The sequence below is a fragment of the Capricornis sumatraensis genome, chromosome 14 (genome assembly GCF_032405125.1).
Source record: "Capricornis sumatraensis isolate serow.1 chromosome 14, serow.2, whole genome shotgun sequence".
Taxonomy (NCBI): domain Eukaryota; kingdom Metazoa; phylum Chordata; class Mammalia; order Artiodactyla; family Bovidae; genus Capricornis; species Capricornis sumatraensis.
The window spans coordinates 38,893,736-38,907,297 of record NC_091082.1 but is presented as its reverse complement, the minus strand read 5'-3'; the positions used below and the strand labels follow the sequence as shown (position 1 = coordinate 38,907,297).

Sequence of the window (13,562 nt, the reverse complement as noted above, 5' to 3'; positions counted from 1 at the left end):
GGTCACTCCTGCTGTCTTTGCTGTCTTCCCACTCATTCAGACAGCCCCCTCCCTACTCTCCTCCCCACACATACCCCACATCCCTATATACAGCCCAACCACACACCCTTCAGTGTGAGCCTCGTCAGGAAATGTGGGAATGAACAGGGTCACATGTGATGAAGGGTCGTGAGATGCCTCAGTCTGGACACAGGTCAGCTCCCTTCTCAGGAGGGAGTGCCCAGGCGGGGGTTGAGGGGGTGGGTATCACAGGGTGAATACAAGAGTGAAAAGTACTAATCACCACAACACAGGGATCACTGGAGCCAAACAGAAGGCATTAGGAACAAAAAAGGGGAAGGAAGCAGGCAAAGATGACGAAAAGTTGGAGCAGGAAGACCTCAAAAGCTGTCAAGAAGATTAGGTGAGCAATTCGGGGACTCTGATCAGCAAATGATGGGAACGGCGGATGCTGTAATTCCTACAACTTTCCATTTAGGCTCTTTCCTCAGACTACTCAATAACAATAATAGCCACCATCACTGAGGAAATACCACCTCCTGAGCTAGACTTACATTATCTAATTGAACCCTCCAAGCAGCTTTGCCGGATATGGATTATTCTCATCTTACAAAAGGAAAAACTGGGGACTATCACAGGGAAACCTGCCAACATCCAACGGTTAGGAGGCAGGAGACTCTGCACGCCTCTAAGGCAGGTACAGTCAACTGCCCTGCTCCCCAACATTCAGATTTGATCTCTGGCTAGCGGCACCAGTGTTCCGAGCAGGTGTTCCAGGACTAGAACCCAACTACTCCTGTATCTAACACTGCACTCTTCCTACGATATACTATTGTCTTACGTAAGATATTGATTCAACAAATGCTACTGGAATAATGGGGCATCCATTTGCCAAAAAAATTAATAAATAAATAAACAAACCTTGTACCACATATAAAAACTAAAAAATGAATCAAGCCTCAAACTATAAAATTTCTAATAGAAGACATAGAAAAATCTTTATTCTCTTGGGTTAGGCAAAGATTTCTTAGGTAGACCATCAGAAGACAGATTTGTTAAAGAAAGAGAATGAAAACTGAATGACAGTAAAATTAAAAACCTCCACCCTTCAAAATACTCTTTCAAGAGAATTAAAAGACAAGCCACAGACAAGGACAAAAGTTTTCTGAAACATGTACCTAATAAAAGACTTGGATGCAGGATAAAGAACTCTCAAAACTCAAGAAGAAGAAAATATCTAACTTTTAACATGGCAAAAGATTTCAACAAGTAAATCACCAAATAAGTTATATAGATGGCAAATAAGCACATGAAAATAATAAATCATTAGTCTGTCCATGGGGGTTTCTCCAGGCAAGAATACTGGAGTGGGTTGTCATGCCCTTCCCCAACCCAGGGATTGAACCCACATATCTTATGTTGCCTGTATTAGGTGGGTTCTTTACCACTAGTGCTACCTGGGAAGCCCCATTAGCCATTAAAAAATGCAAATTAAAGCCAGAAAGTGATATTAACTATACGTCTATTTGAATGATTAAAAACAAAACTGATAAAATCAAGTGCTGGCAAGGAAGTGAAGTAAAATGGAACTGTCATTCATTGATGGTGGGAAATTCAAACTGGTACAACTACTTTAAAAAACAGGTTGGCAATTTCTTATATAGTTTAGCATATATTTACTGTACAACCCAGCAATCCTACTCCTAGATATTTACCCAAATGAAATGAAAATTTATATTCACACAGAAACCTATATCAGTTCAGTTCAGTCACTTAGTCGTGTCCGACTCTCTGCGACCCCATGAATCGCAGCAGGCCAGGCCTCCCTGTCCATCACCAACTCCCGGACTTCACTCAGACTCACGTCCATCGAGTCAGTGATGCCATCCAGCCATCTCATCCTCGGTCGTCCCCTTCTCCTCCTGCCCCAAGTCCCTCCCAGCATCAGAGTCTTTTCCAATGAGTCAACTCTCCGCATGAGGCGGCCAAAGTACTGGAGCTTCAGCTTTAGCATCATTCCTTCCAAAGAATACCCAGGACTGATCTCCTTTATATGAATGTTTAAAGTGGCTTCATTGATAACCACCAACAATTGGAAAAGAACCCAAACACCCTTCAATTGGTGAATAGATGAGCTGTGGGACAGGCACATAATAGAATACAACTTGACAATAAAAAGAAACCAAATACTGAGATTATAAACTTACATGCATATAAAAATAACATGGCTGAGTATCAAATGCATCATTCTAAATGAAGGAAGACAGAATCAAATGGCTGTAGGATCAATTTATATGACATTCTGGAAAAGGTTAAGCTACAGTGACAGGAGGTCAGGGGTTAGCAGGGGCTGGAGGTGGAGGTGGAGGCTGACTTTAAAGCAGTTATAGGGGAATCTGGGCGGGGGGGGCGGTGATGAGATTGATCTCTATCTGGGTAGTTGTGGTGAGGCAAATGGCATGTATTTGTCAAAACTCAGAACTGTGCAGTAAAAAGAGTGATTTTTAATAGATGCAAATCATACTCCCATATTTAAAAACTAAGAGAGGGAAAATGTATATACTATTCATGAAACTACAGAGACAATATAGTGGAGCAATTAAGAATGCAGCTCCTGAAGTTATTGCATCTGCAAAGCGTGAAGAAGAGCAACCACCCTCTTATAAGATGATGGAGATTAAGTGAGAGGAGGCATATAATCATGCCCGGCACACAGTAAGAGCCCCCAAGCTTGAGCAGACAAGATTATGATGATTATATTCTTTGAGGAAGACTGCCTCCCTCTAGGGCTTCCCTGTTGGCTCAGCAGTAGAGAATCCAGCTGCTAATGCAGGGTCGGGAAAATCCACTGGGAGGAGAAAATGGCAACACCTTCCAGTATTCTTGCCTCGGAAATCCCATGGACAGAGGAACCTGCAAGGGTCCATGGGGTTGCAAAGTGTCAGACACGACTTAGGGACTAAACAACCACCACCACCTCCCTCCGCAGCACTCCTTGAACACCGTGTGCCATGTGTTGAGTGAGGTAATGTGCCCAGGATACAGAATACATACTTCCTTGTCACAGGAGCTGCCACCACTGAATCCATTCCCCAAGCCAGAGCTGCTTCTACACCAAAAACCCGGGAAAAGAACTTGTATGCAAGAATTGTAAAGGTTGTGAGATGGAATTCATGTCACCAAAAATTGTGGTGAGACCCTCTTCTTACCCTTGGGGTGGGCTTTTGGATAAACCGGAGCCATATGGTCTTGGGGGGAAGTCAGTGTTGAAGCGCTGTGACCTGTGATATGGAAACAGCACACCCCAGGGCTAACACCACAGCTACAGTGTGTATTTCACAGCCCGCTATGCTCACCGTTCCATGCCCAGAAGCCTTGCCCTGGCACTCAGAGTGACACTGCATGAGGGGCTAGGTGATTAGGAAGCCAGTAAACTCCCCTCTCCTTGCTTTAACATTAATGACAGCCACGTTTGGAAAAACCATTCTTCTGGTTGTTTGGAGAAACAAGACAGGTAACATGTAGTACTGGTAGGTTTTACTGCTTAAAAACTTATCACACACACACATGTACAACACACTCTTTGTCTCTCTTTCCTTCAGTTTCCTGCCAAATCTGGCTAATCTTCTGAAGATAATGTAATTCTGTTATGATGAAAACTTTAGAAACAGGAAACACATTCTACTTAGATTGTTAAAACGTGAAATATAAAACAATTCAGAGCTGACTGGGCTCATCATTCCTATCATGAGGCATTTCTGCTTATAATTAATTTAGCAAAATAGAAGGCCCCCTATATATATATATATATATATATATATATATATATATATATGTTTTCTAATGACCTTTCAGTAATTGCTCATATTTCAAATAGACTCAAGTTACCATAAAAACCTCTTCCTGGGTAGAAAACCTTCATTTCCTTTGAATACAGCTTTAACTCTACACCCTAAAAGTCCTTCTTCAGACAATCCTTGTTCCTCCCTTTGGGTCAAGACTGCCCCTTCTCCCCAGTTTTTCCCGTTTGGCAGTGACAGGGCAGGGACAGCACAGCACATTCAGGCATCAAGGCTGCGCTTGCCTGGCACCAGCAGTAGCCGTGACTCTAAGGGACGCTGGGCTCTGTAACCCACAGAGGTTGTTGTGGAGGGCCTCCGAGGGACCCAAGAAAAGAGACTCTCTGAAAAGAAACTGAAATGATTACCAAAGACAGTTACTAACATTGCTTTATTTCTATAGAAGAAATTGTGTGTCCATAGTCACTCAGTTGTGTCTGACTCTTTGAGACCCTTTGGACTGTAGCCTGCCAGGCTCCTCTGTCCATGGGATTCTCCAGGCAAGAATACTAGAGTGGGTTGCCATTTTCCTCCTCCAGGGCATCTTCCCAGCCCAGGGGTTGAACCTGCGTCTCCTGTGTCTTCTGCATGGCAGACCATCAGGGAAACCCCACAGAAGAAAATAAGAGCAAGTGAACTCAGAACTGTAGCACCAAGGAATGAGGAGTTTCTGAGGGTGTTTCCCCTACAGAACCATCTATTAAACTATTTTTGAAATGGATACACTTTCAGAATGACTCTACTCAACTCTCTGTCCATAGAAGGCCCAGTGATACAAGACACAGATCCCTACTTCGCAGACAGGCTGGTACCAGGAAAAGTGCACACATGTTTGGAAGCCCTCGGGAGAATTAGATCATTGTTTATCCTCGTATTTTCTTCTGCCGCCAAAGACTTGAATTCTTAGCTATGAGAAGCGAATAGCAGGCTTCCAACATGATGGTGTAAGTTCAGACTTGGAGGTGCTCACCTCTACTCCAAAGTGATAGTAATGATAAGTAAACTATAAAAAGAGAAACAAAAATGGCTTTATTAATTCAAAAACAAGATCAACATCTTTTCTGGACCAGTAACAGAAATGCAGAGCAGTCAGCAAAACCGAAGCCAGAGCCTCAGGTCTGGAAGCCGGCAGTCACAGACACACGTTCGGCCCAATGGTTAAGAGAGAGAAAAGTGCTTCACAGAAGAAAGGTGAGCTTGAAGGCAAGGGTGAGTCTTCCCTGGTTATGAAAAGAGGCTGAAAATATAGGATGATGACATGTTTCCTGGGGATAAATATTTACAGGAACTGTTGGCCGTGGAAAGCCTAGAAGACACATAGAGTCTCTCCGGGTATAGAGTCAGATGCTTATCGCCTAGTAACCAGGTCTGCAATCTCAACATCACTGTGGTCCACACTTACAAACACCATGAAGTCTGGTTCTGAGCTGGGGCCTGAGGGAGGCAAGCAGAAAGCTACGAGAGGGCAGATGAGCAGAGAAGGAGAAAAGAGAACAAAATAAGAAGACATCCCACTAAAAATGGGCCTGCCACACACAATTCCAAAACACATAGTGAAATGCAAGGCTAAGGTAGATACTCAACGAAAATAAAAAATCAAGAATCCGAATGTGATTTTACTCCAGGAAAATAAGCTGAACGACCAAGCACTGAACGACCAAGACTTAAAGATTAGGATGTGCAAATAGACACCTAACAGAGAAGCACGTACTGGACATGAATAAGAAATTACAGAACAGAAACAAGTATAAATAAAACCTAAACTGGAAGATTTGGAATAAAAAGCAAATTTGAAATCCTGCAAATAAAAAAGTCATTAAACCAACCCAATAGAAAAACAGGATGTGATTTAAGGGCGCTTTAGTTTTAGAAACACAGAATAAATGCCAAAAGCTGAAATGGGGCACGTCTAGGGGGCAAGACTTGGGGAGCAGCAGGAGAGAGCGTGTACTAAGGGTTTCACTACACGTCTAGTACTTCAACTTTTAATAATTTTTTTAAAATTAAAAGACTATAAGAAATAACAAAGGATTACTTGAAGGATATGCAGTCTTCGCTTTCTTCTATACAGTTCTACAAGTTTTACTCTTGGAATGAAGTAAGCTAGAGAGATAAAACCTAGATTACATAAATTTTCACCTTCCTTACTTCTTTGATTAAGCTATAATGTGAAATTATGTCAATCAGCCACACTGAAGAATATTATAAAAGTCAGCTATTTAAATCTTTGCGGATGTCTGGACAAGGATATTGATCATTCAGTCTCAGTGGGACCTGTGGCGGGGGCCTCAGAGACAGGAAAAAACTGCTTCAGCTGAGGAGCATGCATGTGTCCAGTCTTCCAGCTACTGTGCACTTTGAAATTAGTCTTAATATAACTCCCTTGTATTACAGATGATAGAAAAAAATCAAGAGAGGCTGAAAGCCTTGTGCAACATAGATACAGGATGGACTGGAATCCAGCACTTTTTTTTCTTAAATAATTGAGATTTTCTTGGCTATTTAAGATCAGTACACAGATATTTGGCTGCTGAGAAATTCAGAGCAAATTTGTAGTTTATTTCTTGTCACTCTACAGGTTCATATGGGATGCATTCTGGATTCTAACTTGCTTTTATCTGATTTTTTTGTCACTTATTTTACAAATCAATGTAAAATGTATCACTGTTGTATGGCATATGCAGCTATATATTACTGCATACATGTGTATCATGTACGCACGTGTGCCTGAAAGCCACTTCAGAATCTTTTGGATGGGGGAAGGTTATAATCAGATTAAACAAGTTAGATTAAATAACTGAAGTAGAGAAGAGAGGGAAAAGGAAAAGAGAAAAAAAAACCACGGTAGGCTGGACTTTGGGGACATGATCCTGGAGGACAGTGAATGCCATGCTGAGTTTGAGGATTATCTTGAAGACTAAAGGTAATGCTAAATATTTTTTAAAGTTCTGAATAAAGCATGGAAGCAGTGCTGTTTCAGAAAACTTACTCTGAAACCAGGTACAAGACAGATGAAAGAGAAAGAAATTTGAGTGTCAGGTGACCATTTAGGGGCTATTTCAATAATCTAGGAATGAGGCAAGAGGGCCGTGAGTAGATCGACACTGTGTTTTAAAAGGAAGATCATATGTAACAGGTATTAGGAAAGAAAGTGACATCGAAAGTAAACATAGCTTTTTCTTTTGCAATAAAACGCGTGTCATCCAAGGAAGCATACTAGGTACTATCCACAAACTTATGAAAACAATCAACTCCATTTAGTCTGTTCTATTTCTATTGCCTTGGATTTTGACCTGCACAAACCAAATCATTCCAAAACCTTCTCTAGAAGGTAAGTTTTATTTCTTCCAGAAATTAAGTTGTTGCTGATTACAAATGACAGCTAACTCCACAAATGCAAATTACCCCTGCTATTAAAAAGCCTCTTGCCTTCCTGAAACACGACACCAGGCAAGTCCAGTAACACGCAGATGTAGGCACATAATAAATATTACTTGATGCAAAAACCTGTTGAGATGAATTTTCTAGGTTCCAAGAAAAGCAGAAAAATTAGCTTGAAAACTTTAAATCTAGGAACTGAAATAAATATAATTTTTGACTGAACTAAGTTTGAATGTATGCTCTTTTGGGGATGCACTAAATTGAATTCACCTCTATATTTTTCAAATCAAATAAACAGTATAGAGAATTCAGAGGAATGTTTATATTGCTAAACAGAACAAAATTCTCAAATAGAAACTTGAAAATATAACTGATGAACTAATTGAAATCAAGTATATATTCTCATCTAAATATATATTCTACTCACTTCCACTAGGAAACATTCATAGAAATAAGCTGTAATAGAGCCAGAAGGGGCCTTAAGATGATCAAGTCTTAATACCACTCCTCCCTTGTATAAACGTAAAAATGATGACGTAAAAAATCAGAGAGGAAGGCTGCCTTGCCCAAGATAGATACACAATGGACTGGAATCCAGCACAGAAATCAAGCATTTTTTAAAAATAATACAGATCTTCTTGGCTATTTTGAAGATCAGTACACAGATATTTCAATTTGCATACAATTCTTAAAATCTGAAAAATCATGTCATTGTGATTCTTTCCTAAACAGTTATTCTGGTGACTTTCCAGCTTAAAATTTGAAGGCAAATTTTTCTTAATAGGATATTAAGTACCAATATCTTCAAATATTGTTAAGTTGCTACATTGTAAATTTCACTAATTCACAACGTAATATCATATACACTATACATTAAAATTTTCAGCTTTCTTTCACAGTATATTACCAAAGTTACTACAGAAACTGCACTACCATGGCCAAAGATGCTAGCATGCAATTCTGACAGGGACAACCAAGACAAGGGATTTTCTTTAGGAAGTGATCCTACTGAAAACAACACAGGCATGGAAGTTCAAATGTTCAAGACACAGTAAATATACTGACTTCAAACTGCCATCTAATATGCTTTGTATTATAAGATATAAAAAGTAATCCCCATCTATGGTATGTTAAGTGGACATTCAAGACAATCAAAACCTCCTTATTCAATATCCCACTATTTTCTAGTTGTACCAAAAAAAAATAAAAAAAAAAGATGTTTTTACCTCTTAAAAAAACCCTTGCAAGGGGAGGGAGGGACAAATTGGGAGAGTAGGACTAACATATATACATTATCACGTGTTAAATAGATAACTAGTGGGAGGCTCAGAGAAGGCAATGGCACCCCACTCCAGTACTCTTGTCTGGAAAATCCCACTGATGGAGGAGCCTGGAAGGCTGTGGTCCGTGGGGTCGCTAAGAGTCGGACATGACTGAATGACTTCACTTTGACTTTTCACTTTCATGTACTGGAGAAGGAAACAGCAACCCACTCCAGTGTTCTTGCCTGGAGAATCCCAGGGACGGGGAGCCTGGTGGGCTGACGTCTATGGGGTTGCACAGAGTCGGACATGACTGAAGCGACTTAGCAGCAGCAGCAGTGGGAAGCTGATGTATAGCACAGAGAGCTCTGCTTGGGCCTCTGTGATGACCTAGAGGGGTGTGACAGAGGGGTGGGATGGGGGAGGGGTAGGAGGGAGGCTCCAGAGTGGGGGATATATGTATACACATAGCTGATTCACCTTATTGTATAGCAGAAACTAATGCACTTATGCTCCAAAAAAAAAAAAAAAAATTTTTTTTTAAACCCTTTACACTTAAAAAGGGAAGGAAGTAGAATTCTATTCTTAAAAATGTCTCCAGAGCTTCTAAAAGTCTTGTATTTACAAAATATTAGATAAAAATATTCCTCTGGGTCATGCCAGAAGGGAGACAGGGGCCACTGATATGACATAGCAGATGATATTAATCAGACAGCTTTTTTCTCTCCTGTTTCATCAGAGGCTAGACTTGCTTCATTTTTAGTTTCTCCATTTTCTACAGGTAAATCTTCTTCAGTTTCTTGCTTAGGCATTTTGGCCGGTTTTCCCTCTGCTCCCGTTTTCCCTTTTGCGTGCACTTTTTGGTCTGAAGAGTTTTCTTTCCTGCTGCCTCTGTGGCTTCATGTCCATGTTTTCAGGAACAGGCTTAGCTGACAACCTTGCCCATTTCCTGGGCTCCCCATTCGCCACCCCTTTGGTGCAGCTGACCCTCCCCTTGGGTGTCATGATGGTGGTGGGGCAGCTGTGCGCCAGGTGCCTTTGGGCTTCTGTGCACCAACAGCCTTCCCAAAGCCAGATGCTGCCACGCCTCCTGCCCTCCAGTACTTTTTTGATGATACAGTTTGGCCTACCTCTAACACAATATTTATAATGGTTAAAGTTATATGTCAACTTGACTGGGTCATAGGGTGCCCAGACATTTAGTCAGACATTATTCTGGGCGTGCCCATGAAAGTGTTTTTGGATGAGATTAACACGTGGATAAATTGGCTTATTAAAGCAGATTGTTCTCCCCAGTGTGGGTGGGCCACACTCAATCAGTTGAAGCCTTGAATAGCACGGAAAGGCTGACTCCACCACTAGTAAGAGCAAACTCCTTCTCCCTGACTACCTTCTAGGTAGTCAGGATTTCAATTTCTTCCTCCCTTTGGACTCAAACTGAAATACTGGCTTTCTTGCATCACTGAGCCTACCAACTTTCAGACCATAACTTATGCCATCAGCAACCCTGGGTCCCCTGCCTGCTGACTGCAGGTCTTGGGACCTGTCAGTCCCCACAATCACATGAGCCAAATCCTGATAATCAATCAATCAACCTCTCTCTGTCTCTTTACATGTGTGCATGCATGTGCACACACAAACACACATATACACCCTGCTCATTCTCTTTTTCTGGACAATCTTAATATTATCTCAAACTTTGAACTCAAAGGAGTAAAGAAAATGGTCTTAATGGATACGATAGACACTACAGATCAGCTACCAAAAAGCTATTCACAACTTCTTCTCCCTTATCTTTTTCTAGTATAAAGGCTGAAAAGCCAAGATTCTGTTTCCTCACCTCTTTTACAGCTGCAGGAGTATATGACACGGCTCTGACCCATAAGATACAGGTGGAAATCCCCAGGAGAGTTTCCCTTTTTTCTTTGCCTTTTATTGCCCCTTGTTTTTCCTGTATAGAGCTTGGATGCAATGACTGGGGCTTGAGGGCAGCAATCATCCTGGGGCCATGAAGACAAAAGCATATGCTAGGGCTGTCTAAGGAGGAAGAGAGAAGGATTCTGGGTCTGTGATGAGACCGACCAGTAGCTGCTCTCATGTTGGGCTGCTTCTCTAGAATTATTGAGAAAAACATATTACACTTACCAAAGCCAGTTTTCTTCAGGTTATCTGTTATTTGTAGCTAAACTCTTTCCTATTATTTCAGCCCATATTTCAACTATAACAATAAGCCAAAAGTGAACATGACCTGAGTTTTAATCAAATAATCACTCAAAAAAACAGCTGAGGGTCTGCCATACAGATGGCATGCACAGTCATTAAGTCATGTCCGACTCCTTGAGATGCCATGGACTGTAGCCCACCAGGATCCTCAGTCCACAGCATTTTCAGGCAAGAATACTGGAGTGGGTTGCCATGACCTTCTCCAAATTGGAAGGTAAGAGGCACTAAGTGCAACAGCCTTCCCATCTCCAACCAAGGATGCTGACGGGATGCTAGCTTGCTCCCAGCCATTCCAGGTTAAACTCTGAGGAGGAATTCCAGGGGATCTCTGATTTCTGGAATGCTTGTGAATGGCAAACTGTAAACACTATATTAGACTGAAGCTTGGGAAGCTATCAGTAATGAACCCAACTTTTCCCATTCCATTCATTTATTTCTATAATCTATGCTTTTTTTAAAACTACTACTGGTTTGTTTGTTTGTTTTTTTTTTTTACTATATGACGGGCATGGTTATGGCAAATTAAAGTATCAGACTGATCAAATTAATCAAAGAGTGTTTTCATTAATTCAAGATGGTGTTTCATTCAGAAGATACATCCTATTAGCAAAACTTACCATTAACTTTTTTTAATTGGAGGATAATTGTTTTATGATACTGTATTGGTTTCTTCCATACAACATGAATCAACCATAGGTATACATATGCCCCCTGCTTCTTGAACCTTTCTCTCTATACTCTATTTTTAATGCAAAACCAATCAGGATCATTGACTTCTGCATCTTTAGAATGAGCTTCTGGTCTCTTCTCATGGAGTGACAGCAGCTACCTTTCTCCACTGATGTGGGCACCAGAAGCCACAGGTAGCTGTCATACAGTGGAAGGAGCACTAGGTTTATCAAAAGATCGGTGTTTGAGACTTGGCACTACCACTTTCCCTTCATCCTATCCCAGAGGCACAGCTCTGAACCTTTCCGAGTTCTGTTTCCTAATTTATGAGTCTTAAATTCAAACGAGATAATGATTACAAAAGAATTCCAACAAATATAAAACACTCGACAAAAGTAAGAGTTCATTAGACAACGTGACTGTGTGCAAACTAAGAGTAAATAGGTTTGGTGTAAGGAAAATATATGAGTAATATGCGAAAAGTTTATTTATTATCTTTATGGCATTTATTTTGACTCTTCATTGCTCAGAAAGTAAAAGTTGCTGGATAAGGAATCTCCATCTGATAAAGTATTGCCAGCAGAAAGGGTTACAGGAGGAACTTTAAAGAAATAAAAACTAGATAAAACTTGGCGTATTTACTACTGAGCAATAACTGTTACCACTCATATCTTAATTAGCCTTCTTGCTATAGGCTCTAATAGCACTCTGGCCTCCAACATCTTTTCAATTACATGTTTTACACCCACATTCCTTCTTGACTCCATAGATTGTTACCTGAGATTAAACCTCTTGTTGCCTGGTGGTTGGTGAGAGTTCCAGGAAATAAAATATACGCAGTGCAATGAGTTATCTTATTTACCTTTGTTTCCTAGTATGCACTGAGAGTCATTTACTTTTGGGTTAATGGGAAATAAAAGCAGAGTTCTCTGCAAAATCATGGGGATATTTCCTGGGTGGTTTCAAGCTGGTTGCATACCACATACCTTGTCCTGGGTTTGACATCGGAAACAGTCACAGTCAAAGCAGTACTGGTCCCTCAGCTGCTTCCTGCGCTCCTCGCTGGTCATCAGCATATCCAAGTAGCAGATGGTGAGCTGCGGAGGCCAGACAGAGGGAGGCGTCACATGGCTGCTGTGCCCACCTTCTTTAACAAACGGCTATTACTTCAAGTTGTTAAAGTAAACCGTGTTTTAGTTACATACCAGAAAGGGTGAGGAGATGCTTCTTACAGTCTCTCCACTCAAATGATCACATGTAAAATTTTTTAAGGCATTACCTTCCAGTCTTTGTTAGGTATATCATGCATTTAATATTTTAAAGAACTGGGCTCATCAACTCTATGTACTTTTGCACATTTTATTCACTAAACAGTAAATATCAAGAGCTGTTAAATGTTTGGTACTAGTAAGTTTTGGTGATACTTTCTGTAACCACTGGCAATCAGAGAAGCCATATTAATCCTGGCAATCAAATGGATAGCAGATTATGTAGCCAGATGGCTCTTAAATCCTACTCAATTCTATAGCTGTTTCATGGAACTTAGGCTCAACCAGATTTGGACTGTTGGAAATGAGGAGACAGTTCTTTCACTTGTGAGGATTTAAAAAGATGGAACACTTTCCAGATAGGGAGAATTTAATGTCAGGATGCGATCACTGATGAAGGTAACTAACTTGACTTCCTTGAACCCTTTTAAATATAATAACTATGCCCTGCCTTGAGTTTTAAGACAGATTTTTCACTCTCCTCTTTCACCCTCATCAACATTCAAAATGCTAAGATTATGGCATCTGGTTCCATCACTTTATGGCAGATAGAAGAGGGAAAAGTGCAACCAGTGACAGATTTTATTTTCTTGGGCTTCAAAATCACTGAGGACAGTGACTGCAGCCATGAAATTAAGAGACACTTGCTCCTTGAAAGGAAAGCTATGACAAACCCAGATAGTGCATTAAAAAACAAAGACATTACTTTCATACAGTGAAAGCTATGGTTTTTCCAGTAGTTATGTACAGATGTGAGTTGGACCATAAAGAAGGCTGAGTGCCAAGAACTGATGCTTTCGAATTGTGGTGCTGGAGAAGACTCTTGAGAGTCCCCTGAACAGCAAGGAGATCAAACCAGTCAATGTTAAAGGAAATCAACCCTGAATATTCATTGGAAGGACTGATGCTGAAGTTGAAGC

At 40.8% G+C, this 13,562-nt stretch overlaps 1 protein-coding gene and 1 pseudogene across 3 annotated transcripts in view; both read right to left on the bottom strand.

Moving 5' to 3' along the window:
* The window catches only part of SMYD3 (SET and MYND domain containing 3), a 732,202-nt gene that overhangs the window by 139,074 nt on the left and 579,566 nt on the right, over positions 1 to 13,562 (bottom strand). For 2 of the 3 annotated variants that reach the window (XM_068986141.1, XM_068986143.1), the window contains one exon: positions 12,361 to 12,471. The exons of the other annotated variant lie outside the window; for it this stretch is intronic. In XM_068986141.1, the coding sequence (XP_068842242.1) occupies positions 12,361 to 12,471 (111 nt within the window). The remainder of the gene's footprint in view (positions 1 to 12,360; positions 12,472 to 13,562) is intronic. 3 annotated transcript variants of the gene reach the window in all.
* LOC138090665 (non-histone chromosomal protein HMG-14 pseudogene) lies at positions 9,190 to 9,487 on the bottom strand (annotated as a pseudogene).